The following is a 27178-nucleotide window of genomic DNA, read 5'->3' as shown; positions in this document are numbered from 1 at the left end:
TTTTATTTTTTTGATGGTAGAGCTTAACCTGAGCACTTAGTGTGATGGTATTAAGGAGGCTGTGGCCATTGGTCAAAATTGCATGAAGACTCCAAGATCCCCAAAATATACATTGAAAACTGTTGCCTCATATATTTCTCATGCGTGTTATACCTCAGAGTTAACCTGTAAACACTGTTTTTTCAGGATTGATCTGGAGGAGTGGGAGCATGTGACCTGTATGAAGACAGTGGCCCTGAAGAGTCAGGAGACGGTGTCGGGTCTGAAGGGCTACGTGGCAGTGGCGACCTGTTTAATGCAGGGAGAGGAGGTCACCTGCAGGGGCAGAGTATGTCCTTAATGTTACACAGCACAGCGTTACACACTGCAAACTTACACACCACCTTATACACTCATGTTACACAGCACAGTGTTACGAAGTTACGAGATGAAGCGCAGTGTTATGGCACATCATCATCATCATCATCATCGTTAACCGCTTAGTCCAGATAGGGTCGCGGTAGCAGTTGGGAGAGCAGAGAATCCCAGACGACCCTGTCCCCCGCAACTTCCTCCAGCTCATTCCCGGGGACCCCAAGCCGCTCCCAGGCCAACCTGGAGATATAATCCCTCCAGCGCATCCTAGGACGACCCGGGGTCTTGTCCCAGTAGGCCGTGCCTGGTACACCCCCACCGGGAGGCATCAACCACCTCAGCTGGCTCCTCTCAATGCGGAGGAGTAACGGCTCTACTCTGAGCTCCTCCCAGATGGCCGAGCTCCTCACCCTATCAAATAGAGTGTAGCTCACCACCCTGCGAGGAAAACTCATTTCCGCCGCTTGTATTCGCGATCTCATTCTTTCGGTCATTACCCACAGCTCATGACCATAGGTGAGGGTCGGGATGTAGCCCTACCAGTAAACAGAGAGCTGAGCCTTACGGCTCAGCTCCCTCTTCACCACTACAGTCCGGTACAGCGACCGCATTACTGCTGCCGCCTCTCCCAGCCTGCGGTCGATCTCACGATCCCTCTTCCCATCACTCGTGAACAAGACCCCGAGATACTTAAACTCCTCCACCTGGGACAAGTCCTTTCCCCTTACCTGGAGTGGGCATGCCATCCTTTTCCGGGCTAAGACCATGGACTCAGACTTGGAGGTGCTGATCCGCATCCGCATGTTGCGGCACAGTGTTAAAAAAATCCTAGTGTTAAATACTGTTACACAGCACAGTGCTACAAATTACATTATACACCGGGTTTCTCAGCATAGTGTTACAGATTATGTTAGGCACTGGTTTTCACAATGCAGTGTTACATAACTCAGTGTTATACAGCACAACGTTAACTCTCTTACACTACTCAGTGTTACAGATTGCAACATTATAGACTGTTACACAGCAGTGTTACAAATCACATGAAACAGTGTTCCACAGTACATTGTTACAAATGATAACGTTAAACATGTGACAGATTACAACAACACCGTTAAACACTAGCAAAGTATTACAAATTAGGTTAAATACACTGTTACACAGCATCATTACAAATGACAACATTAAACAGTGTTACACATTACAGCGTAAAACACTGTTACACAGCACAGTGTTGCAAATTACAACGTTAACACTGTTAAACACCAGCGAAGTGTTCTAAATGATAATGTTAAACACTGTACATAAGTGTTACAGATTACAACATTAAACACTGTGTTTGTGTGAGTGTGTTTACATGCACACCAATAATACGATCATCTTGGACTTTGGCAGTTATCTGATTGCGGATTGAAGCCCTTCTTGGATCTCGATTTCAGCTCCTTTTTGGGGTTTTCATTTCATTCGTTTTTCTACCCAAAGAAACAGGTAGAGAGTGGCTTCGCAGGAAACAGTAAACATTAAATGCTTATTTCAGCATCACACCTCATTATGCGCAGTTCGCTGCCATGTAAACCCCCAAATAAATACTCACCAGTAGAGGGACTCCCTGTTAAAAAGAAAACAGTGCTGTGCGTCTTTGCTGTGTTTATAAGCAAATTGTGAAGCAACAGTAGAGATGCTTGTCATGTATTTATGAAGAAATCTGATTACTGAGCGACTCGTCCAGACCCAGAGTTCTGTCATTAGCGGATTATGGATTAAGTGCTTGTAAATATGTAGAGCTGTTGCCAAAAGCTGATTTTCTGTGGTTATCAAATTACTGTGTGCATGTAAACCTACTCAGCGTTACTCAGCACAGTGTTAGAGCACTCTCTGTTAACCTTCTGATCCCTGTTCCATTAATACTCAGACTTAAAAGTGCCTCGCAAAAGTATTGATCCTCCTTTAAAGACACCAGATTCTAAATTACACTTTTATATTTTGTGCTGTCATATTTTGTTTTATATTGTGTTTTTTTATGCACTCTGATCTGTTCACACCGGCGATGCAGTTTAGTGAAGAGTGTGAACTGAATCCACATATGGATCGTACGGATGTGCTTGATGCACGTGTTAATGCACCGTGTAAACTGGCTCCCTGTCTCTCTTCCTGCTCCGATCAGATCCTGATACTGGACGTGATCGAAGTGGTCCCAGAGCCAGGCCAGCCCCTCACCAAGAACAAGTTTAAAGTGCTGTATGAGAAGGAGCAGAAGGGGCCCGTTACTGCGCTGTGCCACTGCAACGGCTACCTGGTGTCTGCCATCGGACAGAAGGTATAACCAGTAACTGAAAGCTCTCTCTGATATACATCACCGCTGTCAGAACAAAACCTCGTCTCTCCATTATTTGTTGTTTTTCAGTTCTTAACGTAATTAGAAAATGCCTGATGCTCTTTACATTGTGTGTAAATGTCATGATGAATGGACCAAAAGAAACTTCTCAAACTTACTTGGAAAAAAGTCTGGTTCCACTGACTTGCATTAAAAGTAAAGTATGTTTTTTCCTTCTGCTGTTAAGTTACTATTTTGGAGATATAAGGTTTTATTTCAACAGCTGCAATACACACACACACACACACACACACACACACACATACACACACACACACACACATATACTCTTAACAAGAATTGATATATAGTACCAATAAAGGGTTCTTTACCATATAACAGTAGTGGAACCCTTTTTGGTGTTATATAGAGCCCCTTTCGAAAAGCCATCTGCAGCACATTCTCCATCAGTCTGAGAAATGATTTCATGATGCGAAGAACCCTTTAATCATGCAGAGGGTTTTTGAGTGTTCATGGCTCTATATAGAACCATTTTCTTGACTAAAGAACCCTTGAAGAACCATCTTTTTTAAGAGAGAGAGTGTGTGTGTGTGTGTGTGTATATATATATATATATATATATATATATATATGTCATTCTGTCATTGTACTTCTTTAGTGTAAAAAAATAGCAGTTCTTTACTTAAAAGAAAACTGTTTCCTGTCTGTATTAAGTCTGTTGTAGTAAAAGACCTGCTCTTATTTCAGCTCTTCGGTGAAATAAAAAGTCTCTGCCTGCGTTTCTTTGTGCAGATATTCCTGTGGAGTCTGAAGGATAACGACCTGACTGGCATGGCCTTCATAGACACACAACTCTACATCCATCAGATGTACAGCATTAAGAACTTCATCCTGGCGGCTGACGTGATGAAGAGTATCTCCCTGCTGCGCTATCAGGAGGAGAGCAAGACTCTGTCTCTCGTCAGCAGGGTATTACAGCCTGAAGCAGCCTTTACACACAAACACAGCCTGATCTGTAGACACCTTAAACTGTATACGAAACATTTAAGACAGTGTCGTGTTCATCGAGTTATTGTGGTTACAATCACCAGTGATAGTAAAAACTCATTGACCACCACTTTGTTCATTTATGGATTCATTTCATGCAAACTATAGCAAGGTGCCAGTGTTCCCACACGTGAACAAAGCTGATCTTCTGAAGATTTTGGGTGGTGTGATATCCTGCATTAAAACCCACATTTGTTGAGGCTAACATAGATGAAGTTAACGTTGTACATTTTAGGGTCCTCAGACCACAGTGACAGGTTTCAGACATCTGACAAAACAGCTTAGGGTCTCGGAAAAACACTGTCAGTCAGCTCTCAGACTATTAGGCTTAGCTTGGCAGCTACAGACACCACGGCACTGGACTGATTTCCATTACAGTTTAATGGCCAAATTAGAGATGGTGGTGTTTTACAACCTGCACAACATCAGTGTTTCATCAGTGATGTTCCTGGAATTGTCAGTAAATGTACTTAGATTTACATTTACATGTATGCATGTATGGGACAGTCGTGGGCTGGGAACCAGCCCTGTGACCGGAAGGTCGCTGGTTGATCCCCTGAGCCGACAATACGTGACTGAAGTGCCCTTGAGCAAAACACCTAACCCCCAACTGCTCCCCGGGCGCTGTGGATAGGGCTGCCCACCGCTCCGGGCAAGTGTGCTCACTGCCCCCTAGTGTGTCTGGGTTCACTAGTGTGTATGTGGTGTTTTACTGCACGAATGGGTTAAAATACGGAGGTGAAATTTCCCCGTCTTGGGACTAATAAGGGTCACTTAATCTTAATCTTAATGCATTCGGCAGACGCTCTTACGCAGATGAATATGCAGTAGCTACTGATTTGCTTATGACTGTAATGGGGGAAAAAACGTTTTTTATGGCTTTACACTCTTAGCAAAAAAGGCTCTATATAGTACCAAAGAAGAATTATTTGACTTGTAACAATAGTGGAACCCTTTTCAAAAATGTTCTATATAGAACCGTCTACAGCACATTCTCCATCAATCTGAAGAACCCTTTAATCACGGAAAAGGACCTTTGCGTGTCCACGGTTCTGTATAAAACCATTTTCGTGACTAAAGAACTCTTGAAGAACCCTCTTTTTAAGAGTATTAGCCTTATTCTCATTTGTAGTTTACAACATATGAAGCTTCAAGCCAAATTCCTTCAGGTTATTTACCCAGTTTCGTTGAAGCAGGTGAATGTTTTGGTCTTTCTCAACAGGATGCGAGATCACTGGAGGTTTACAGTATAGAGTTTATGGTGGACAACAACCAGCTTGGCTTTCTGGGTAAGTAACTTGTAACTGATCGGTGTATATTTAGCTTATTACTACCTCTATTAATGCCTTGAGTTTACATGGATCAGAACATAAACATAGATCTGTAAATAAATATAAGAATTGCGATCACCTTATTTTCATGTTCCTCCTGCATTCACATGATTTTATATTTAATGAGGTGATAAATATATTATGATGAAGATTATCTTGTCCACTCAAATACACAATGGACCGAATTAGAGCATATGTGAATGTGATTAATCAAGATTTACTAGACAAACTAAGGCAGTTTATCATAATTAATTATTTTATTTGTAACTTAGTTGTTTATAAATAATGAAAATGTGTGTCGACCATTAACAGTATCCCTGAATACCTGTTTTTGTTTTCATTCAGTTTCTGACCGAGACAAAAACCTGCTGGTCTACATGTACCTCCCTGAAGGTATGGTGGGTTTAACTCAGAAAAATCTCAGCTGTTTTCCTGTGAATCAGTGAACCGTCATGATTCTGACTGTGTGCTTTGTGTCTTTGTGCTCTGCTGTTTGTAGCTAAGGAGAGTTTTGGTGGGATGCGTTTGCTGCGGAGGGCAGACTTTAACGTTGGGACCCATGTGAACACGTTCTGGAGGATGCCCTGCCGGGGGATTCTGGACCCCAGCAGCAAGAAGGCTCTCACCTGGGACAATAAACACATCACCTGGTTCGGTGGGTTAATAACAAACACATGCAAACACACAGAAGCAAGCAGAGTAGCAGCAGCTGAACACTGAATAATAAAGGTTTAAAAGATTCAGTGATTTCAAAGATTCTTTTACTGTCCTGTTGTGGCTCCACAGCAGAATCAGATTTGTAGGTAAAAATAAAATAATCCTCCTTTACAGTAAAATAAAGCTCTGCTGATCGTTCAACACAGTTTAACAATAAATGATCTTAAACTCTGGAGTTAATGTAGAACTGCTAATTCACCCTTTAACCCTGAAGATCAGCACAGACTGCTGGTCGCCATAGCAACGCAGACAACAGTCTAGCTAGTAGCTAATGAAACGGCAAAGAGAGAGATTTAAGACAAACTTTTCATTTGGAGACGAATGGACTTATTTGTGTTTATAATCACTCCAGCTGGTTTCCTGATACGTTTAATCTGCAGCGAGAAACTGACAAACACTAAAAAGTGGCAAAGCTGAAGTCGTTTCTCATTCACCAGATTCTTGTTTGAATTTTCCCGTTCCACCTTAAATGGTGGAGCAGTTACATTCTGGCGCCTCAGGCACCATTTAAGGTGGAACAGGAAAATTAGAACAAGAATCTGGTGAATGAGAAGCGGTTCGTAAAGTCGAACATTGAGACACATTTTACAAGAAACTGTTCTGCTTTTGTGGAAAAGTTTCCTGCTGGAGATGCGAGAAAAGCAGCTATAGCTGAGCTAAAGCTTAAAGCAGAGCGATGTTAGTCTGCGTACATTAAACAGACGCATCACACATACTTGACAATTTAGCACTAATTTCTGAGTATACAGAACATATAATACGATCAGATGTGTATGTTGACACATTTGTTTGTCCATTAAGGATGTATTTAGTATGTAGCGAATGAACCAGCGGTTCTCAGTGGTTGTTCCTCCTCTGTTTCTCATGCAGCCACTCTGGATGGAGGGGTTGGTCTGCTGTTGCCCATGCAGGAGAAGACATACCGCAGGCTGCTGATGTTACAGAACGCTCTGACCACCATGCTGCCGCACCACGCTGGCCTCAACCCCAAAGCCTTCAGGTACCCAGGGAGAATATATATCAAGAAAAAAGTTGTTATATTTTGAGAAAAAAGTCACAATATCTCGAGAAAAAAGTCGTACAGTCTGATTTTGAGAAAAAAGTCGTAATATTTGGAGAGAAAAAGTCGTAGAATTATGACATTAAAGTGGTGTTAATGCCAGGAAAGGTCGCAATATTGTAGCCAAAGGCTTTGCGAAGTGAAGCAGTGCCTCCTGGTGTTAAATGAGGGCCGCTGAGTTGGTGGAGTTCTACTTTCATATCGATTCACCCATAAAGAAACACTCAGTCTCCCTGTCTCTCCTGCTCATCAGCACCAGCCTGTTATTAGTATAAGAACCGGCTGAAACGGCTGAGCAGGAAACTGTGTTTATCTAGAATAAAGAGCCAGACGGACTCGGAGGAAACTGTCTGTCTGTGTTGTTGAAGGAGAATCTCAGGCAGGGTCGTCTACACGGCTATCGGGGGCTACATCTCCCCCCATTCAAAGAGGGCATGAAGTTTCACAGACAGTGAGAATGATGATCAAAGTGATCCACAGAGAGACAGGAGAGAGTGGAGCTCCGGCGCCAGGACAGCAACCGAGACCCCAACGCGTTATGGCAGCCCCCCTACAGTACAGCAACCCAGACCCCAACGCGTTATGGCAGCCGCCCTACAGTACAGCAACTGAGACCCCCAACGCATTATGGCAGCCCCCCTACAGTACAGCAACCGAGACCCCCAACGCATTATGGCAGCCCCCCTACAGTACAGCAACCGAGACCCCAACGTGTTATGGCAGCCCCCCTACAGTACAGCAACCAAGACCCCAACGCGTTATGGCAGCCCCCCTACAGTACAGCAACCGAGACCCCAACGCGTTATGGCAGCCCCCCTACAGTACAGCAACCGAGACCCCAATGCGTTATGGCAGCCCCCCTACAGTACAGCAACCGAGACCCAACGCGTTATGGCAGCCCCCCTACAGTACAGCAGCCCACTTTATCCCCCAAATATTACAACTTTTTTTCTCGAAATATTACGACTTTATTCTGTTATTTTTCTGTTACTTTATTGTGTGTTGAGTTCCCGTTTACCATGTTGAGCTCCTCCATCCGTGTTGTCTGTCGTTCAGAATGCTGCACACTGACCGGCGGACGCTGCAGAACGCAGTGCGAAATATTCTGGACGGAGAACTGCTGAATAAATACCTCTACCTGAGCACCATGGAGCGAAGCGAACTGGCCAAGAAGATCGGCACCACCTCCGACATCGTGAGTACTGTCCTGCTCTCGGCTCCAGAACCCCAGCTCAGAGAGAACCTCAGGAAAGTTTGGGTTTAAAGTGAAAGTCCAGAGAAAATTCAGTTTTTTTCGTTACCTCAGATATCGTGCAGGCGTCCAGGGGCAGCTGCTGCGTTCAGCTATGCTAATGTACATTAATTCATGTTTATAGGTAACAGTGAGTCGTACAGTGACAGAAAGCACAGAATCAGGTCTGTGAAAGATTATAACTCCACACAGTCTGTGAATGGGAGTGATTCAGTCATGCAGTTAGCATCATGATAATCAGTTAAAGCTTTGGAATCACTTCTCACATTAATAATCTGTGTTCGTTTATATACAAGCCATCCATCCATCCCTCCATCCCATCCATCCATCCCTCCATCCCATCCATCCATCCATCTCTCCATCCCATCCATCCATCCATCCATCTCTCCATCCAATCTTTCCATCCATCCAATCTATCCATCCATCCATCCCTCCAATTCATCCATCAATCCATCCCTCTATCCCATCCATCCCTTAATCAATCCATCAATCCATCCCATCTGTCTATCCATCAATCCATCCCTTCACCCCATCTATCATTCCATCAATCCATCCCTCCATCCCATCCATCCCTCAATCCATCCCATCCATCCAGTCTTTCCATCCATCCATCCCTCCATCCAATTCATCCATAAATCCATCCCTCTATCCCATCCATCCATCTGTCCATCAATCCATCCCTTCATCCCATCTATCATTCAATCCATCAATCCATCCATCCATCAATCCATCCAATGTATCTTTCCATCCATCTGTCCAGTCTATCCATCTCTCAATCAATCCATCCATCCATTCAGTCTGTCTCTCCATCCATCCATCCCATTCATCCATCCATTCTAGCCATCCATCCATCCATCCATTCATCCATCCAACCTGCCCATCCATCCATCTATCCATCCATCCATCCAATCAATCTATCCATTCCATCCTATCCATCCATCCATCCCTCATCTAATTTTACAGCTTCCTTACGTGTGAAGCTGCTGGACAGTTATATTAGAATAATTTCTATGTTTATGTGCCGCCGTACAACTTTTATATTATCGAAAACATTGATTTCAGACTTGGTACCAACATTAACCTCATAGCTCCAGTGTAAAACAAAACATGTCTTGGTTGATCAGCTACATTTGGAGTCAAAGGGGTGAACTGTGTAAAATGTATGTATTCATTTTAACCATCGCTTTAACAACACTAGTGGAGCAGTAAGACCCAATGGCCAGTTTTAGTAATAGGAGCTGGAAGGCCGCGTGTTGGACACAGTGCTCTGATATTAGCTCACGGTGTGGAGAGCAGAGAGTGAGTCTTCTTCTTAATTACAGATTTTGGAGGATCTGCTGGAGATCGACAGAGTCACCGCTCATTTCTGAGAACCCTGCTCACTCTTCACGACCTCACCAGCTCACGACCACCAGCGCTCTTCTGTTATACAGACTGAATGTTTTAATTCCCCTTTTTTTTTTTCTTTGGAAATGTTTTGTGTTGATAGCGTTACAGTATCATGTTCCATAGGAATTAGAACATTTTGTATGGCAAATAAAAAGTTTTCATAATTTAAACTGAATATTTGTGTTGACATTTGTTAAATGTAGGTACCGAAGCAAACTAGGACTAAACTAAGATTTATTTTCAAAAATGTTTTTCATCTGTAGGAGAAACTTAAGAGGAAAAACAATACATGATGGTACAAAAAGGTCAATAATATGCTTTAAAAATGGATATTTCTTTAATATTAAATTAAGAATTAAAAACAATCCAGGTACAGTAAAACCCTCAATAGCCTCCATTCACCATAACAATCAGTCGATCCATACACATAAAAACCAGCACAGTCGGTGTTAAAGCACAGCTTCAGGTCTATTAAATATGCATATTTTAAAACTCTCTTCACATTCACTTCATTACACAAACTGCACCGTGGAATAATGACATTGTATTAAATATAATACATGAATTGCTTCTATAATATTTGCATTATAAGATCAATAACATTCCCTAAAATAACTACATGGAATTATAGAGAGCTTAAGCACTATTTCACATCAGTTTAAACCCAATCTGCGAAATCTTAAGAAAACATGCCCACATTTTTTTGGTAAACCGCAATATTGACAAAATGAGGTTACCGTGGAAACTATACTATGATGTTTCTGTTTCCAAACATCTTTGTTTCGAATGCAGTGGTGAAAAACGAAAAAGATCATCATCAGAGATCTTGGTTCTTGGCTTGGTTCCTCTGACAGGGATTAAAGGGCAATTCCACCAATTTCACAAAATTTCTGCATGATTAAGCGGTTAAGATGTAAACAGACTCATTCAGAGTGGTTTGGTGTGAAACAAAGAAAACGTATTATTTCAGATTTCCCACTATTTTCCATCATCAACATTCCATATAAACTCAGAAGACTCGTGTAGGTTCACTGGTGGTTCTGGATAGTAAATAAAATGTCTATATCTGTGTTGTAGTCATGGCGACCCCTAGTTCCTATCACCACCACTGTACAGACATCTGAACCATTTCACACCAAACCACTCTGAATCTCTCTGATTACATCTCACACACTGAACTGTATGACAAAATAATATTTAAGCTAAATTATGCCGGTGCTGTCTGACTTTTTCATGAAATTATACTGCACAATGTAACAAGTGCATCTTTAATCTTACAGATTAAACAGATTTGTAAGATTTTAATCTTACAGATTAGAACAATTCTAAAATAATTTGGTGATAAAAATATTTTGTTTGTATTGTGTTCATGATATTTAGTTGTAGCTTTTATCAGAGAAATATAAACAGCATGGTGGAGCGGTCCTGCGGTGCGACCTCTGACTGACGTGTCTGCTAGAGAAGATCAGCACCGTTTGTGCAGACTGTGCCTGATGTGATTTAGAGAGTTAAGACGATGAGAGAGAGAGACAGAGACAGACACAGAGAGAGAGTGAGTGAGACAGACACACAGAGAGAGAGAGAGACAGACAGAGACAGAAAGAGAGAGAGAGGGTGAACTCTCTGCTGAGGTATGAACACTTTGGCTGGGTTTCTGAGGATGGTGCTTCGGCTGTGTCTCAAATCATTGTAAGTACATCCTGAATGTTTAAGTCAGTACTGAAATTGTTAAGGTGATAATATTAACTGCTTTTGTATCAAAATCGCAATTTATAAGGCTGCAATTCTGAAACTGCGAGAGCTCAATTTTTATTATAGTCAATATTATCAACATTGTTGTTTTCAGTGGGGAAATTTAACCTAATAACACAGAGTTTGTGCATTGCTTGTGAAAGTTGTGAGTTGTGACCAATCAGAACCAACCAAACATCCATGTGCTGTGACATCACAACCATGACTGACTGGCAGTCTGGCTAGAAATCTTTGCTGAGCTTTTTGGCCAAAAAAAACAAGCCTGGGCTTTAATTTAGATTAGATATTTAATTAGATGTTTTCCCCAAATTGTTCAGCCCTGGTTGTTAGTGGTCTTTTTTTTTTTAGCTTTTAATCTGTCTGTCTGAGTGGGCCGGTGATGTCAACTGTCCAGTCTAAATCTCCAAACTGTGGGAGGCTACAAGGACCCCAGTCTCACCGATTTTGGACCTCAGTCCTGCGAAGTTCACTAGACTAAACTCATCATGTCAAATCTGCAACACTACCGAGAGAAGACAACGGCTCAGCTCACTGCCACGGTGGACATTTCAAGCAAAACTGCACATTTGCTCAGGAATTGTGTATAAATTACTTAAGAAGATATTATTATTATTATTTTTTTTTATTTATGCATTTTTTGATAGTTCTTGTTTCCTTTGTCATCATGTGTGTTTCCCTATGAATTCTGGGGAAACCCCACAAGCAAAGTCTGCTGAAGCCGGCAAACCAAGCGTAAATGCAGGTCTCCAAAACGTCTCAGAGCAGGGGTCTCGAAATCCTGGACTACAGGCACCAGACATGAACTGCTGCAGCATTTAAGGTGGAACAGAAAATCTGAGTAAGAAGCTAAAGGAATAAGCAACGCATTTATAAACTATATTCCTTTAAAATGATGTGTGAAATCTTAGATTTTGACATTTCATTGTATTTAATCTGTTTTTTTTCCAGTCAAAATCTTCTCCCCCAGTCACACAATACTACCAGTGCTAAGAGGGTGAAGGCTAGCACAGCCTTCCCCCGACTCCTTTTCAAACTGCCGCTCACGCAACGTCATTGGACAGCTGAACGCGCTCGTCGGAGAACGCTAACCACCAGCTTCGTCAGCTAACAGACGCCTGCGCTGACTAGCATCGCGCTGAGTGATGGGGGAGGAAGGGGGGGCCATCCTACCCACCAGAGAGAGCGAGGCCAACTGTGCTCTCTTGGACTCCCGGCCAGAGACAGCTGCAGCATCACCATGGATCGAACTCGCAATCTTCTGATGGCAGCGCCAACGCTTAGACAGTTGCGCCACTCAGGAGCCCCAAATTAGGAATTTTTTGACCGTTTTCAGTGGTCAGAACTTCAGTGCATCTCTAAAATGTTTAAATGTGACTTCACAGCTCTTCCAGCAAGGCTGGGTCTCCCAACGTTCCCGTAAATCTAGTACACTTTATAACCCTAGATAATAATTTACTATGTGTGGATCTAGGGGTCGATTTGAGACACAGCCTCCGTGTGAGAGATCTCATACCTTACACACTTCTGCGCTCTGACACGCCCGACTCATCAGGTGATTAACAACCTCCAGAAGCTGAACCAGCTGTGTGAGAGCATTTATCTGTGCAGGTCCCCCAGACCGGGACTGAGAAGCACTGCCGTAGTTTTGATTTGATGTAGTTGGTTGCAGTTTGTTTTAATTCAAATCTGATTGCTGTCTCAACTATAAAGATTTGGCCACATGTTTCAAACGAGCAGCTAATAAAACCAGTAATCACATTTCCCACTGCGTCTTCATGGTAATGTCTGAATCTGAAACTGAATTTACTGTTGTCATCATTTTTTGTGAACACAGTGACTCTCAATCCCCTCCGACTGCACGTCTGCGTTTCCCGCGCTGCGACTCTGCACCATACATGGCCTCGTAGTGTCTCCTCGGTGAGTCCAGGCCGTGAGAGAGCGGCGTGTACCTGCAGCGCGGGGTTATTTCAGGTACTGATAGACGTCTGGGTCCACAGTGATGACCCCGCAGTACGAGAGCAGCTGCAGTAGCGAGCGAGTGAGGCTCATCATCACCATCTCTGACCTGCACAAACCAGTTAATGCAGAGCACAATCACAGTTATGACCATGAAATATTTCTGTCTAGCTCACTGAAAATGTGTGGAAAGTACAGATTCTGAACTTTCAGTCCACAACACACTTGTGTTTGTGTGTTTATAAATAAAAGATTTTTCATAACAATTTGAGGAAGTTATTGCTCTGTGTGCAGCATCGCTTTGCATCCTGACATTTTGCCATGATTTTGTCATTTTTGACACTTTTGATACTGAATAATTCATTCATAGTAGATATTGAATAATTCATTCATAGTAGATATTGAATAATTCATAGTAGATACTGAATAATTAATTTATAGTAGATACTGAATAATTCATTCATAGTAGATATTGAATAATTCGTAGTAGATATTGAATAATTCATTTATAGTAGATACTGAATAATTCATTCATAGTAGATATTGAATAATTCATAGTAGATACTGAATAATTATAGTAGATACTGAATAATTCATAGTAGACACTGAATAATTCATTCATAGTAGATATTGAATAATTCATTCATAGTAGACACTGAATAATTCATTCATAGTAGATATTGAATAATTCGTAGTAGATATTGAATAATTAATTTATAGTTGATACTGAATAATTCATTCATAGTAGACACTGAATAATTCATTCATAGTAGACACTGAATAATTCATTCATAGTAGATACTGAATAATTCATTCATAGTAGATATTGAATAATTCATAGTAGATACTGAATAATTAATTTATAGTTGATACTGAATAATTCATTCATAGTAGATACTGAATAATTCATTTATAGTAGACACTGAATAATTCATTCATAGTAGATACTGAATAATTCATTTATAGTAGACACTGAATAATTCATTCATAGTAGATACTGAATAATTCATTCATAGTAGATACTGAATAATTCATTTATAGTAGACACTGAATAATTCATTTATAGTAGATACTGAATAATTCATTCATAGTAGATACTGAATAATTCATTCATAGTAGACACTGAATAATTCATAGATTCTGAATAACTCATAGTAGATTATGTAATTAATTACAGTTAATGAATAATTTATAGTAGGCACTGAATAACCCATATTAAATAAATAGTAGTTGCTAAAAAAATAATATTAGTTACTAAATACTTCTTAAAATGAAAAACTGAAAAGATAATAAAATCATGATGTAATTCTATACAAAAAATGTCTGACTTGCTCACTGAAACGGTGTGGAAAGTGCAGATTCTAAACTTTCAATCCACACCACACGTGTGCTGGAAGGAAGAAGATAATTAATTACTTTAATAATTTAATTTAATGAGTTTAATAAGTTTTTGCTGCATCGCTTTGCATCCTTAACATTTTTGCCATGATTTTGTCTCTTTTGACACTGAAACAGAAACAAGTCAGAAGCTCATACAGAATGGAAACTGACTGTAAACATAATTCATTAACTTTTTTAATTGATTAGTATCACTTTTATTTGTATGGTGCTTAAAATGCTGGTCATAATTATTGGCCTTTAGAGGTTAAATGTGCTGAAATCGGGGTTATTACTTTACAAAACAGCATCAAACATGTTATAGTTTGAGTAGTAATCTCTTAAAATGTGTACATTAACAGATCTAGCTGACAAACCTAAACACAATGGTCTTTATTTATCAAATTAAACTTGGACACAAATGTCTGATTCGCAGTTAAATAACCAAAATTATTATCAATATCATCAATAATATCAGTAATAACAGTTAAAAAATAACAATACTCGTGTTTGTGCACCCAGCTATCCTTGTACTAAGGTGCTCACTGCTAAATAAACAAATGCTGGGAATCTATATTCCCATTATACGACTGATGCAGTAAATAAGTACTGTGCAAAAAATTCAAAGCAGTGAAATGAGCACTCGGTTTTATGCAACTTAAGAGGCGTATATCCCACATTTCTGTTAAACATGTTTACCTTAAAGCGCATTCAAACTTGAGGTTCTCCCAGAAGCTCCAGACCCAGCGGAGGATCCTGAGGGAGGGCAGGACGGCAGCATCGTCCGCTCGGGTTTTACCCCAACCTCGAACAGCACTGACACACAGAGACACACAGAAGAGATGATGATCATTCTCTGTTCACGAGCTTCCAACAAACATCACCTCCAACAGAAGAGAGCTGATCTGATTCTCCTGTACTCGGTATAACAGACACCACAGGAACCGGAACTAGTTCAACACCAGTCGAACGTATCTGTGTTTTCTGAAACTGAATGAACCGAGAAGCTTATTTTGGATTTGGATTTCTGATTTACAACTAACTGTAAGTGTTCTTTTAAATCAAAATGAGGCCAGAACAAAATCCCTGGTCCCAAAAAGCCTTTAGCAGGGACAGCTGCTTACGAACACTTCCTGTAACCCTGAGGCTGATCGCTAAACCTTTCCAAATTCGCTTCATTACTACAGAACACATAGTAGATACTGAGAAATTCATAGTACTTACTGAATAATTCATAACAGATACTGAATAATTAATTACAGTTAATGAATAATTCATAGTATATACTGAATATTTAATTACAGTTAATGAATATTTCATTGTAGAAACTGAATAATCCATAGTAGTTATGAAAAACTCATACTAAATAGTGAATAATTTATTACAGTTACTGAATACTTCATAGTAGATACTGAAAAAAATAATTACAGTTAATGAAAAATTCATAGTAGATTCTGAATAATTCATAATAATTAATTACAGCTATTTAATAATAGTAGATACTGAACAATGTATAGTAGATATTTAATAATTTATTACAGTTAATGTAAATTAATAGTAGATACTGAATAATTCATATTAAATAAATTCTAGTTGCTAAAAAATGAATAGTAGTTACTAAATACTGAGTCTTCAGAACAACAGAATAACAAGTCTGTGTTTTTTTTTGTTTTGTTTTTTTAATTTTTACCTGATTTTCTCCCCAATTTAATCGTAGCCAATTCCACCCCGCTAGTTAAGACTCCCCCAATCACACGATACTATCAACGCTAGGAGGGTGAAGGCTAACACAAGCTTCCTCCGAGACCTGTGAAACCACCGCTTTCTTTTCGAGCTGCCGCTCACGCAACGTCACTGGACAGCCGAACGCGCTCGGAGGAAAGTGCCAACCGCCAGATCTGTTACGTCAACTACCAGACGCCTGCGCTGACTAGCATCGCGCTGAGTGATGGGGGAGAAGGGGGGGCCATCCTACCCACCCAGAGAGAGCGAGGCCAATTGTGCTCTCTCGGACTCCCGGCTACGGACGGCTGTAGCATCACCAGGGATCGAACTCGCGATCTCCTGATGAGAGGGCCAACGCTTAGACGGTTGCGCCACTCGGGAGCCCAAGTCTGTGGTTTAGTTTGAAGCATATAGGCCTATTTTTTGGTTTCAGTTCATAAGAAACGTACAAGAGGTGCCGAGAACTCTTTTCTGAGGCGTCGGTCTCTCACCACTTGGCCATGACGAAGTATCGGTCGACGGGCGCTCCGAGGGTGATGTTGATGCAGCGGACCGTGTTGATGTTGCGGAACACCAGCAGCATGGGCCGCGGCAGAGACTTCAGCACCTGCATGACGCTGTCGAAGTGATGGACGGCCATGTCCCGCATGTACGACGTCTCCTCTCGGCTCAGGATGTTTCCCAGGGTCAGCTCGCGCATGCTGATCGGCCGCTGCAGGAGCATCTCGCAGAACAGGAAGTAATCTGGGACAAACCAGCGGCGGGAAATAAACCACACAGCTCAGCTTAGCTAACAGCTACACTTCTACACCACAGGTAGTCCATCTGTCAGACAGGGGCTCAGTTAGGATTCATCCAGTACTCAGTCTCACAACAGCAGTTCAGCAACAAATCTAATCCACAGTTTTGAACTGAAATGTAGCCCATCACCCAAAACACGCCTGCTTTTTTGATTTTAGCGCCGGAGCTACGAGGCTAATGTAGCTAACAAGTAATGGAAGCCAATAAAAATATCAGTGGGCAAATATCAAAATCATTACAGGAAAGTCTGATCACTCGGCAGCCATCCTTGTAACGCCACCAGGTAGTTATTCCCAGCCATAAAAGACCAGACCTTCTCTCTCTGAATGACAACAGACCAAAACACTCAGAACTGAAGGCCAAACTACCGTTTAAAAAACATTCGAACTGCCCGGTAAAAATCTGACAAAAAACCTCATAAATAATTTGTAGCGTTTGGCTTCATAACGGACAAAAAACGTGTTTTGTCAGGTTGTTCTTGCTACTCTCCTTGCGCAAATCTCCACGGCCATTTTGTCTCCTCCTCCTTTATAACATCTCTGCAAATATTCATGGCTAAATATTCACATATGGCAAACCATGAATGATAAAAATGGAAAAAAGTACAGACAAAACTCAGGTGCCAGCTAATGGTTTTAGCTATGCTGATGTACTTTAGTTCATAGATAAGGTATTTTATGTTTATAGATAACAGCTTATCATACACTGTCAGAAACCACATAATCAAGCCTATTAGAGATCCTGAACAACTGACAGGTGTGTGATGATTTAGGCGTGCAGTTAGCACCATGCTAATTGGTGGTGTACAAGCTTCCATTACTTGTTAGCTGTCCAACGCACTCAGGTCACGTCAAGGATTTCCATTTAAATCCAAAATTTCAACAAAAATTTTGTCCAGCAGGTTTTAAATCACATCTTAAATACTGACTGCCTAAAACTGCTTAATGTATCACTGAACTGAGCTGAAATATGAACTGGGTACAAATACAACACCAAGAATAATATTTTACTTACAATCAACTAGTTTTGTGTTAATAAATAAATTGCTAGAAATCTACAGTTTGGAAAATTATTGTGAAAAGTGACAAATTACATTTCAAAGATAAAACATTGCATAAAAACGACCCTCCAATAAATTAACCTGCTGTGGATGTTTACTAATATCAAACCAGGTGAGTTCAATGTTATTCTTAGTGTGTATTTATACGCAATTAACATTTCAGCTCAGTTTAACATTCTATAAGCAGCTACTCTCAATATTTAAGATGTGACTTAGAATTACATCTCCTGATCGCAATTATTTCAGCTAAAACTACTTTTAGCACAGCACTGAAATGATGCATTAGATTTTTTGCCGAACTATCACTTCCACTGTCAGTAGAGCATAATTAGTAGTTTCTAATTAATGCACTAATGAACATTATTGAGCTCAAGTGAGTGAGGCTAACCTGTGACCCCGAGGTCATTCGAGTATCTCTTCATGCCAGCTTCGTCTCGAAGGACTATAGAACGCCACAGCTGGCACAGCGCCACTCTGTCACTTTTTAGAGGAAAAAAAAGATCCACTCTGATAAACGACCACAGAAATCTTTACTTATGTATGATACATTACTCACTATCTACACCGGTCAGGCATAACATTATGACCACCTCCTTGTTTCTACACTCATTGTCCATTTTATCAGCTCCACTTACTATATAAGTGCACTTTGTAGTTCTACAGACACAGCAGTGCTGCTGGAGTTTTTAAACACTGTGTCCACTCACTGTCCACTCTACTAGACACTCCTGCCTCGTCAGTCCACCTCATAGATGTAAAGTCAGAGACGATAGCTCATCTGCTGCTGCATAGTTTGTGTTGGTCATCCTCTAGTCCTTCATTGGTGGTCACAGGACGCTGCACACAGGACGCTGTTGGCTGGATATTTTTGGTTGGTGGACTATTCTCAGTCCAGCAGCGACACTAAGGTGTTAAAAAACTCCAGCAGCACTGCAGTGTCTGATCCACTCGTACCAGCACAACACACACTAACACACCACCACCACGTCAGTGTTACTGCAGTGCTGAGAATGATCCACCACCCAAATAGTACCTGCTCTGTGAGGGTCCATGGGGGTCCTGACCACTGAAGAACAGGGTAAAAGGGGGCTAACAAAGTATCAGAGAAACAGATGGACTACAGTCTGTAACTGTAGAACTACAAAGTGCACCTATATAGTAAGTGGAGCTGATAAAATGGACAATGAGTGTAGAAACAAGGAGGTGGTCATAATGTTATGCCTGACCGGTGTATACATGCACTTATTAAATGTCAGCTCTTACCTTTTGCTGAGGTGTTCATAGAGTCCGTGATCTAAGAGAACCAGCTCTGCCTTCTTATCAGGACCCCTGCGCACCAGCACTGAAACAGAGCACACCAGCGCACTGTAATCAGAGCAGATCAGCTTTAAAACAGTGTTTTAAAGAACCCATATCCCCCTTTTTATTCAGATATTTTGCCCCTGATGTCCATGTAACATTTGTGTGGTTTTATGTAACAAAAACAGTCGTAATTCGTTTCTATATGACCATTTTCCAGCCTCTCTTTACTCTTTAAACAGGCTGTTTTTGTTCCTGCACCTTACAGACTGATATATGTAAATGAGCTCTTACGATTGGCTGCCCTGTATTGTGCCTCATTCAAAAAAAGCAGTCTGGGCTGAGATACTGAACATGAAATCTTCAGCCATTCCTTTCGGATGTCTGGAAAGGCAGTCATGTAAATGTGTCCATGGCTGTGACATCACAACCATGACAATTGAGTATGGCTGCTTAGTTTAAATGTACTGATCTGAACTGAGTGGTTTGTTTTGAAACTTTAATCATGTTTACATACACACCATTAAACCGTTCATGGTTGTGACATCACAACCACAATTAATTCAAAACAATGTTTATATACACAGTTTTCTGTGTTTTGGGCCTTTTAATATTAGTTTGCCTCTTACTCCCTAATGCAGCACTGAACAGTCTGCCACATCACTCGCTCACTGTAAATACTCTCACTGTAAATACTCACTGTAAATACTCACTGTAAATGCTCTCACTGTAAATGCTCTCACTGTAAATACTCACTGTACTCACTGTAAATACTCTCACTGTAAATGCTCTCACTGTAAATGCTCTCACTGTAAATACTCTCACTGTAAATGCTCTCACTGTAAAAACTCTCACTGTAAATACTCTCACTGTAAATACTCTCACTGTAAATGCTCTCACTGTAAATACTCACTGTAAATGCTCTCGCTGTAAATACTCTCACTGTAAATGCTCTCACTGTAAAAACTCTCACTGTAAATACTCTCACCGTAAAAACTCACTGTAAATGCTCTCTCTGTAAATACTCACTGTAAATACTCTCACTGTAAATACTCACTGTAAATGCTCTCACTGTAAATGCTCTCACTGTAATTACTCCAAAACTCCTTACCATTTCCAGGATGCGGGTCGGCGTGTATGAAGCCGGTATAAAATATCTGTTCTGCGAACGTTCTGATGAGTTTGTCTGCTGTCTGGAAGCAGCAGGAGCAGAAAGAGGAGCACGATTATATTTAACAGTAACAAACAGCATCGTTACTCCTCACCAAAGATTCCAATACTCACATCTTTTAAACTCAGGCCTTGCCTCTTTATCTCCTCCACATTGTTGATTTTGCAGCCTTCACAGTACTCTGCTGTGAGGACTCTCTACAGAGGGAAGAGAGCAGAGAGTCAGCCAAGTGTGTATATATATATACACATATACATACATACATACATACATATGTACACACACACACACACACACACACACACACACACACAGCTGTAGGAACAAAACCTCGTATCTCCAAAATGGTAACTTTACAAGAGAAAGAAAAAACATACTTTACTTTTAATGTAAGTCAACAGAACCAGATTTTGGGGCATTTCTTTTAGTCCACTCACCATAAAATTCACGCATAATTAATCTAAATTATGTCAAAAACTAAAAAACGACAAAAATGGAGATATGAGGTTTTGTTCCAACAGCAGCTTCTATATATATATACATACACATGTGCACACACACGCATATATATATATATATATATATATATATATACTTAAACCAGCTTTCTAAGTGTACATTTTAATGCACAGTTGCTGTTTTTATTTTTACATGTTGAATTTAATACATTAAGCAGAAAACATAAAAAACAAAATATGGCCTGTGCAAAACGTATGGCGCATTTTAGATTTCACATTCTTCCAATATGTTTAAGTAGATAAATATAAAATGTGCACTAAAATTAGCAGAAAAAATGTCATATTTAAGTGTGCTCTGTGGAGGAGGTTTTAACTACAAAACACAGAATTTTAAACAACAGGGGTGTTTAAATACTTCCATACGACTGACTGTATGTATAAATATTTTTACACTGTCCTTTATATTGTGTAAACATTCACAACATAACTGAGGGGTTTAATATTACTTAAACCAGCTTTGCCTGAACAGACATTTGAAGCTTGTTACAGACATTTACCTGGGATATTCTTTACTTCGTATGTTGTAGTTTTACTCAGAATCCTTAAGAAAAGCTCTGAATATCACTGGAGGAGGCTGCTGGCCTGTTAGCTGTCTGCCGAGATAATGAGCTTATATACACCTTTACATCATATACACACAATTTGTAACATCAAACATCTACTTCATATACGTGAGAATTGTAACTACAAACATATGAGCATGAGTGAGATCCTGCTGGTGTGGGTTTCCTCTCTTTCAGCGATGGTCACAAAAGCAATCTGAGTACTAACGGCTCCCCCTAGTGGAGAATCTGCTAAACAGAGCTTTATAATGACCTGTGGATATCCTATTTATCATTTAAATTGCAAACTAGTTACTAAGTTGACTCATCAAGAACATAAAAAGTAACTTTTTTTAATTAGTAATTGAATTTAATTGCGTGATTGTGAAAAACCTACAAACTTCAGACACCAAGCATGTCACGCTTGATAGACTGCATTTGGAATAAGGGGTGGATTGTAAACTAGATTTTTTGTCAAACGTTTTCTTGTTTTCTCAAGAACACTGAGCTAGTTGGGGTCTTAATCGTGACTGCAGAACTCAATTAAAGGAGATGTTCAAGCACTGTGTTCTCAGTGTGTACCTTGCTGGTCTGGTCCCAGAACACTTTGGGTACAACGATGAATTTAAAGTGCTTCAGTTCCTCGGCACATCTCTCAGAGTTCCTCCCCTCATTCTCAAAATCCAGCTCTTGCGCTAACGTCCCTTTCAGGTCCTGAGAGAAACAGAAAAACTGGTAAGATGCAAAGCTGCACTGTACGGTTTATATCGGCACTCTGAGAACCTCTGGCTCTGCGGTTACATCAGATCTGTCACAGAGTCAGATTAACAGCAGCTTTGTTTGTTCCCTAAAGAACAATGGCACTCTACACACTTAAAAATGAAGGTTCTTCAAGGGTTCTTTAGTAAAGAAAATGGTTCTATTTAGAACCATGAACACTCAAAGAACCCTTGCATGATTAAAAGTTTCTTTGCATACTCAAAGCGTTATTCAGACTGACGGAGAATGTGTTGTATGTAGTTCTATATAGCACCAAAAAAGGTTCTTCTATTGTTACAATGTCAAGCTTTATGTAACCCTTCAGGTGCTATATGGAACCCTTTTCAAATAAGTTCTATATAGAACCATCTACAGCACATTCTCCATCAGTCTAAAGAACCTTTAATCATGTAAAGGAACATGAAGGAACTGCTAACTTCGAATGTTCATGTTTCTATATAGAAACATTTTCTTTATCAAAGAACCTTGAATAATCATCTTTTTTTAAGTGTGTAGAGAAGTGTTCTTCACTCTGTAAATGCTTTGCACAGGTTACTGTTCTCCCTCATTTAATAATAATAATAATTATAATAATAATAATTAATAACACTTTATTAATAGAGAAAAGTTCATACAAATAGCAGTGAAATCAAGTAGTAAAGTTAAAAACAAAAACAAAGAAACAAATAAAAATAATACAAATTATTTAAAATAATTCAAAATAATTTAAAAATAAATAAAAAGAAAAAATAATTACAGTTAGAGAACAAAATTAAAAACATACATTTTAAAACATTCATTAAATTCTAAGAGGGGAAGAGGTCCACTGATTTATCCTAATTATCTGCATAATTTAATGGTTAAGATGTAAACAGAGTCGTTCAGAGTGGTTTGGTGTGAAACGCTCTGTTCTAGAGAAACTTACTGAGTCAGAACTGTTCACAGTGGTGGTGATAGGAACCAGACGTCCACCTCTAAAAGCTCCCTCACAGAAAGTTCCTACATGAAATGGTTATGAATTCACTGCCTGATGACTGAGACACTGTTTTATGATAGTTTTGAGAAGATTTTGGCCTAAAACTCCATTCGTGGTGGAGGGATACATAATATGCAGGGCGCTGTGAGGCAAAAATAGTCCCCAAAGAAAACTTATTATTTCAGATTTTCCACTATTTCCCATCATCAACATTCCATATAAACTCAGAAGACTCGTGTAGGTTCACTGGTGGTTCTGGATAGTAAATAAAATGTCTATATTTGTGTTGTAGTCATGGCGACCCCTGGTTCCCATCACCACCACTGTAAAGACATCTGAACCATTTCACACCAAACCGCTGAATCACTCTGTTTATATTCACACACTGAAATATGAAGCAATTATGAGATATTTTGAGAATTATTTATTACAAACTATTTATATGCATGATAATTAACTAATGGGTTAATCAGGTTCAAGCTTCTATTATATGATTTCACTATATGTGCATATTATACATGTTTATATATTTGAAAGAAGTGTAATGGGCTTAAATGAACTCTTGACGTGCTGCTGAATGTTTATTTGAAATAAATATATAAGTTAAAACATCTGATTATCAACCCAGCTAGTTTGATGGGCTTATAGAAGCTCAGTGCGCAAATAAACAGCATTTAAAAGAAGTCAGAGAAGCTGTCCGCTGTCAATTTAACATGTTAATATGTTAATACAGTATTACGCCTGTTATGTTTCAATGAGTAGTGAATGCTGCAGCAAACTGGAGCAAAGCTGGATCTGTCTGGGCTCCAGAAAATAGAATTTATTCTTTAGTTGCTCAGAAATAATACAATCCAAATCAATACATAAACCTGAAGCAGTAAGGAAGCTGCTCGTAGTTGTCTGTTCATTACACAATGCTGACCTATGCTAGTTTATCTCCAAACTGCCCGCAGTGAGAAAAGGGATCACTGATTACAGCCCAGCTTTACAGACCTGCCTGCCAAGTTCCAGTCCTTTAAAATTAAACAGAAATAACAGATCAGTAATGTATATTAATGATTCAATGCTTCAGACACACCTTTAGAACCCATCGGAAGCCAAAGCTGGGATGCATAAACTTGATTATGTCCAGCAGTACCTCTAGTGTTCTGATATCACCATCAAAACGGTCCCTGAGGTCGATATACTGCACCTGGACACAGTTCAAAAGTTAAAGTGGATTAGTACGTCATTCGGGGTTAAAGGTAAATCCAATACAAATACAGCACTGATAACTCCAGTCCCAGTGAACTACAATCTGATTTTACAGTTTTTCCCCTCTTACTGTTCTTTAGCTTTGCACTGGAGCTACAGGGCTAATGTAGCTAACAGATAACGATTACTGGCAAACCTGGTCCTGGAGAACCCCTGTCCTGCACATTTTAGGTTACTTCTTTCTATAATGCAGTGACCAACCACCATTAACACACATATTAGACCTAGACCTTCAGTTCAAGCTACAAATGTCCAAGACCCACCTCTATGATATGATAATGATAATTTCTGCTAAATTCTTTCTAGTACTATGTTACATCAATTCAAATTAACACTTTTTGTCTGTTCTAGATTAAAAACAAACATTTGAAGCTTGGAAAACACACAAACTATATGTTTAATCTTAAGCTTGTAAAAGACATTATCATATATCTGAGCTTGTATGTGTCAGTGTTAGTCTTTCAGTAAAGAGTCCTGCATAGAGCTGCTGCCACTGTTTAACATTCCTAACAACTAACCCAAACCTGCTTAGGCTACGGCTCGTGTTCACAGTCGGGGATGTATCTAGAACCTTTAGAAGAAGTTTCTTTCTAACTAAATTGGTCCCTGTCCATTGTAAATCAAAACAGGATTGATTGGTTCCTATGTCACTTCCTAATTATGAAGGAAAAATGGATAATTTTCAATTTGGCATTGCAAGACTCCCCCCCCCAACCCCCAATTTTCTCCCCAATTTAGTCGTATCTAATTCCATCCACTGGTTAAGACTCTCCCAGTCACATAATAACACCATCTGAATGTGTTCAGTGGAGAACGCTAATCGCCAGATCTGCTACGTCAGCTAACAGACGGCTGCGCTTGCTAGCATCGTGCTGAGTGATGGGGTAGACGGGGGGCCATCCTACCCACCCAGAGAGCGAGAACTATGCTCTCTTGGATTCCCGGCCACGGACGGCTGTAGCGTCACCAGAGATCGAACTCGTGATCTCCTGATAACAGAGTCAGCGCTTAGATGGTTGCGCCACTCGGGTCCAGGATTTAAACCCTTTTCAGTTTAAATACAACAAGCATGATGACTCTATTAAATAAAACAAAACAATTACAGACATGTCCATTTTAAGTTCTCTGAAATCAAGGAGGCTGTTATGGTTCCCCTCTGTTAAACAGTGCAGTGCAGCGTTACTACAGGAACAGGACTGGGGAACACGTAGCACTGTCTATTATTATTATTATTATTTTCTGTAAATATGGACAAATGTCAGTGCGGTAGAAACTTCCATTACTTGTTAGCTACATTAGCTGCGTAGCTCCAGTCTTGGCTGATCGTCTACATCAAATTCTTGGTCTTAAAAAAGTGAGGAAAATTTAACACACGTTTTAGTGTGATAAATTGGGGTTGATAACATTTACAAATACATCACATGCACAACATTAAACACACACTTTCACAGCCACAGGCGTCCCATCATGCAGCTCTGCTTTGTGGACTTGGGCTAAACTGGCGGCAGCGACAGGCTCGTAGTCAAACGTCTTAAACATCTTATCTGGAGTGGTGCCGAAGTCTTCTAGGAATAACGCGTCTACCTAGAACAGAGATCAGAGTCAAGGACAACAGGTGAACTGTCAATCAATACAACCGAGACCTCTAAGGGGCTAAAATCTGTGTAAAAATGAACAACTGAACTGCATTCATCTCAAACTGTCTTTAATTTGGAATGTTTAGAATGTTTTGTATTGTTAGACTGTTGTATTTGTGCTCATATTTTTGCGCAGACTGAGAAATACGAAAGAAATCAGAGTAAGAGTTCACATGCACTGAAAAATCTGATTACTGAGCTAAAATCCAGCTCTCTTTATCAGATTTCTTAATCAGATTTCTAGACCTTACTCCGATCTAAGACATCAGAGTGTGCTGTTTATATGGCCATTTAAATAATAAGATAACCGCAGAAATCCAATTGGGTCATTATGATCGGATCATTGAGTGCCTGTAAACACATTCGTTGTTAAGATCTCTGGGTAATAAATATAGGCGTGCCAATGAGTGCGTATACGTGCACTCAATAATCCGATCATTATCGGATTTCTGCAGGTATCCGATTATTCAAACAGTCATGTAAACACCATGCCCCGATCTAGAAATCCAATTAAGAAATCTGATAAAGAGGCTGGATTTTAGCTCAGTAATCAGATTTCTCAGTGCATGTGAACTCTTACTCTGATTTCAATCGGATTTCTCAGTCTGCGCGAGATCAGACGGTGGATGTTGCGAGACGCAGCAAAACACTGTGGAATTGGCGCTGAAACCAAACATGAAATAAAGGATTTAAATATTCTTCATCTTCTAGATGCTGTTTGTTCATATTTTCAGGCAAAGTAGTGCGATGTTTTTAAAAAAAGCTGCAGCATGAAGTTTGAGTTTTACGTTACGTTTACGTCGCGTCTTCTGTGAGTTTATTGGCTGGTTGCAAAGCAGAAATCTGATTACTGTCTGACTCATGGAAAC

The 27178-nt window shown here is 40.1% G+C and overlaps 2 protein-coding genes across 4 annotated transcripts in view; one reads left to right on the top strand and one right to left on the bottom strand.

Annotated features, from left to right (window-relative positions):
• cpsf1 (cleavage and polyadenylation specific factor 1) overlaps positions 1-9657 on the top strand; it is a 42979-nt gene extending 33322 nt beyond the window's left edge. For all 3 annotated transcript variants that reach the window (XM_036565874.1, XM_036565875.1, XM_036565873.1), the window contains exons 30-38: positions 187-328; positions 2516-2668; positions 3479-3655; positions 4956-5022; positions 5410-5457; positions 5564-5719; positions 6652-6781; positions 7898-8036; positions 9416-9657. In XM_036565874.1, coding sequence (XP_036421767.1) covers positions 187-328; positions 2516-2668; positions 3479-3655; positions 4956-5022; positions 5410-5457; positions 5564-5719; positions 6652-6781; positions 7898-8036; positions 9416-9463 — 1060 coding nt within the window. In that variant the 3' untranslated portion in view covers positions 9464-9657. The remainder of the gene's footprint in view (positions 1-186; positions 329-2515; positions 2669-3478; positions 3656-4955; positions 5023-5409; positions 5458-5563; positions 5720-6651; positions 6782-7897; positions 8037-9415) is intronic.
• A 138-nt stretch (positions 9658-9795) lies between these two features.
• adck5 (aarF domain containing kinase 5) overlaps positions 9796-27178 on the bottom strand; it is a 30433-nt gene continuing 13050 nt past the window's right edge. Inside the window, exons 6-15 of the mRNA XM_036565872.1 lie at positions 26116-26256; positions 24497-24610; positions 22266-22397; positions 20737-20820; positions 20564-20645; positions 19417-19495; positions 18542-18633; positions 16784-17036; positions 15267-15383; positions 9796-13299 (exon numbers count right to left, since the gene is read on the bottom strand). Of these exons, the coding sequence (XP_036421765.1) occupies positions 13197-13299; positions 15267-15383; positions 16784-17036; positions 18542-18633; positions 19417-19495; positions 20564-20645; positions 20737-20820; positions 22266-22397; positions 24497-24610; positions 26116-26256 (1197 nt within the window). The 3' untranslated portion in view covers positions 9796-13196. The remainder of the gene's footprint in view (positions 13300-15266; positions 15384-16783; positions 17037-18541; positions 18634-19416; positions 19496-20563; positions 20646-20736; positions 20821-22265; positions 22398-24496; positions 24611-26115; positions 26257-27178) is intronic.

This window comes from Colossoma macropomum, unplaced genomic scaffold (genome assembly GCF_904425465.1).
Source record: "Colossoma macropomum unplaced genomic scaffold, Colossoma_macropomum, whole genome shotgun sequence".
Taxonomy (NCBI): Eukaryota; Metazoa; Chordata; class Actinopteri; order Characiformes; family Serrasalmidae; genus Colossoma; species Colossoma macropomum.
Note: the sequence above shows the minus strand (reverse complement) of the source record. Positions and strands in the feature narration are given on the sequence as shown.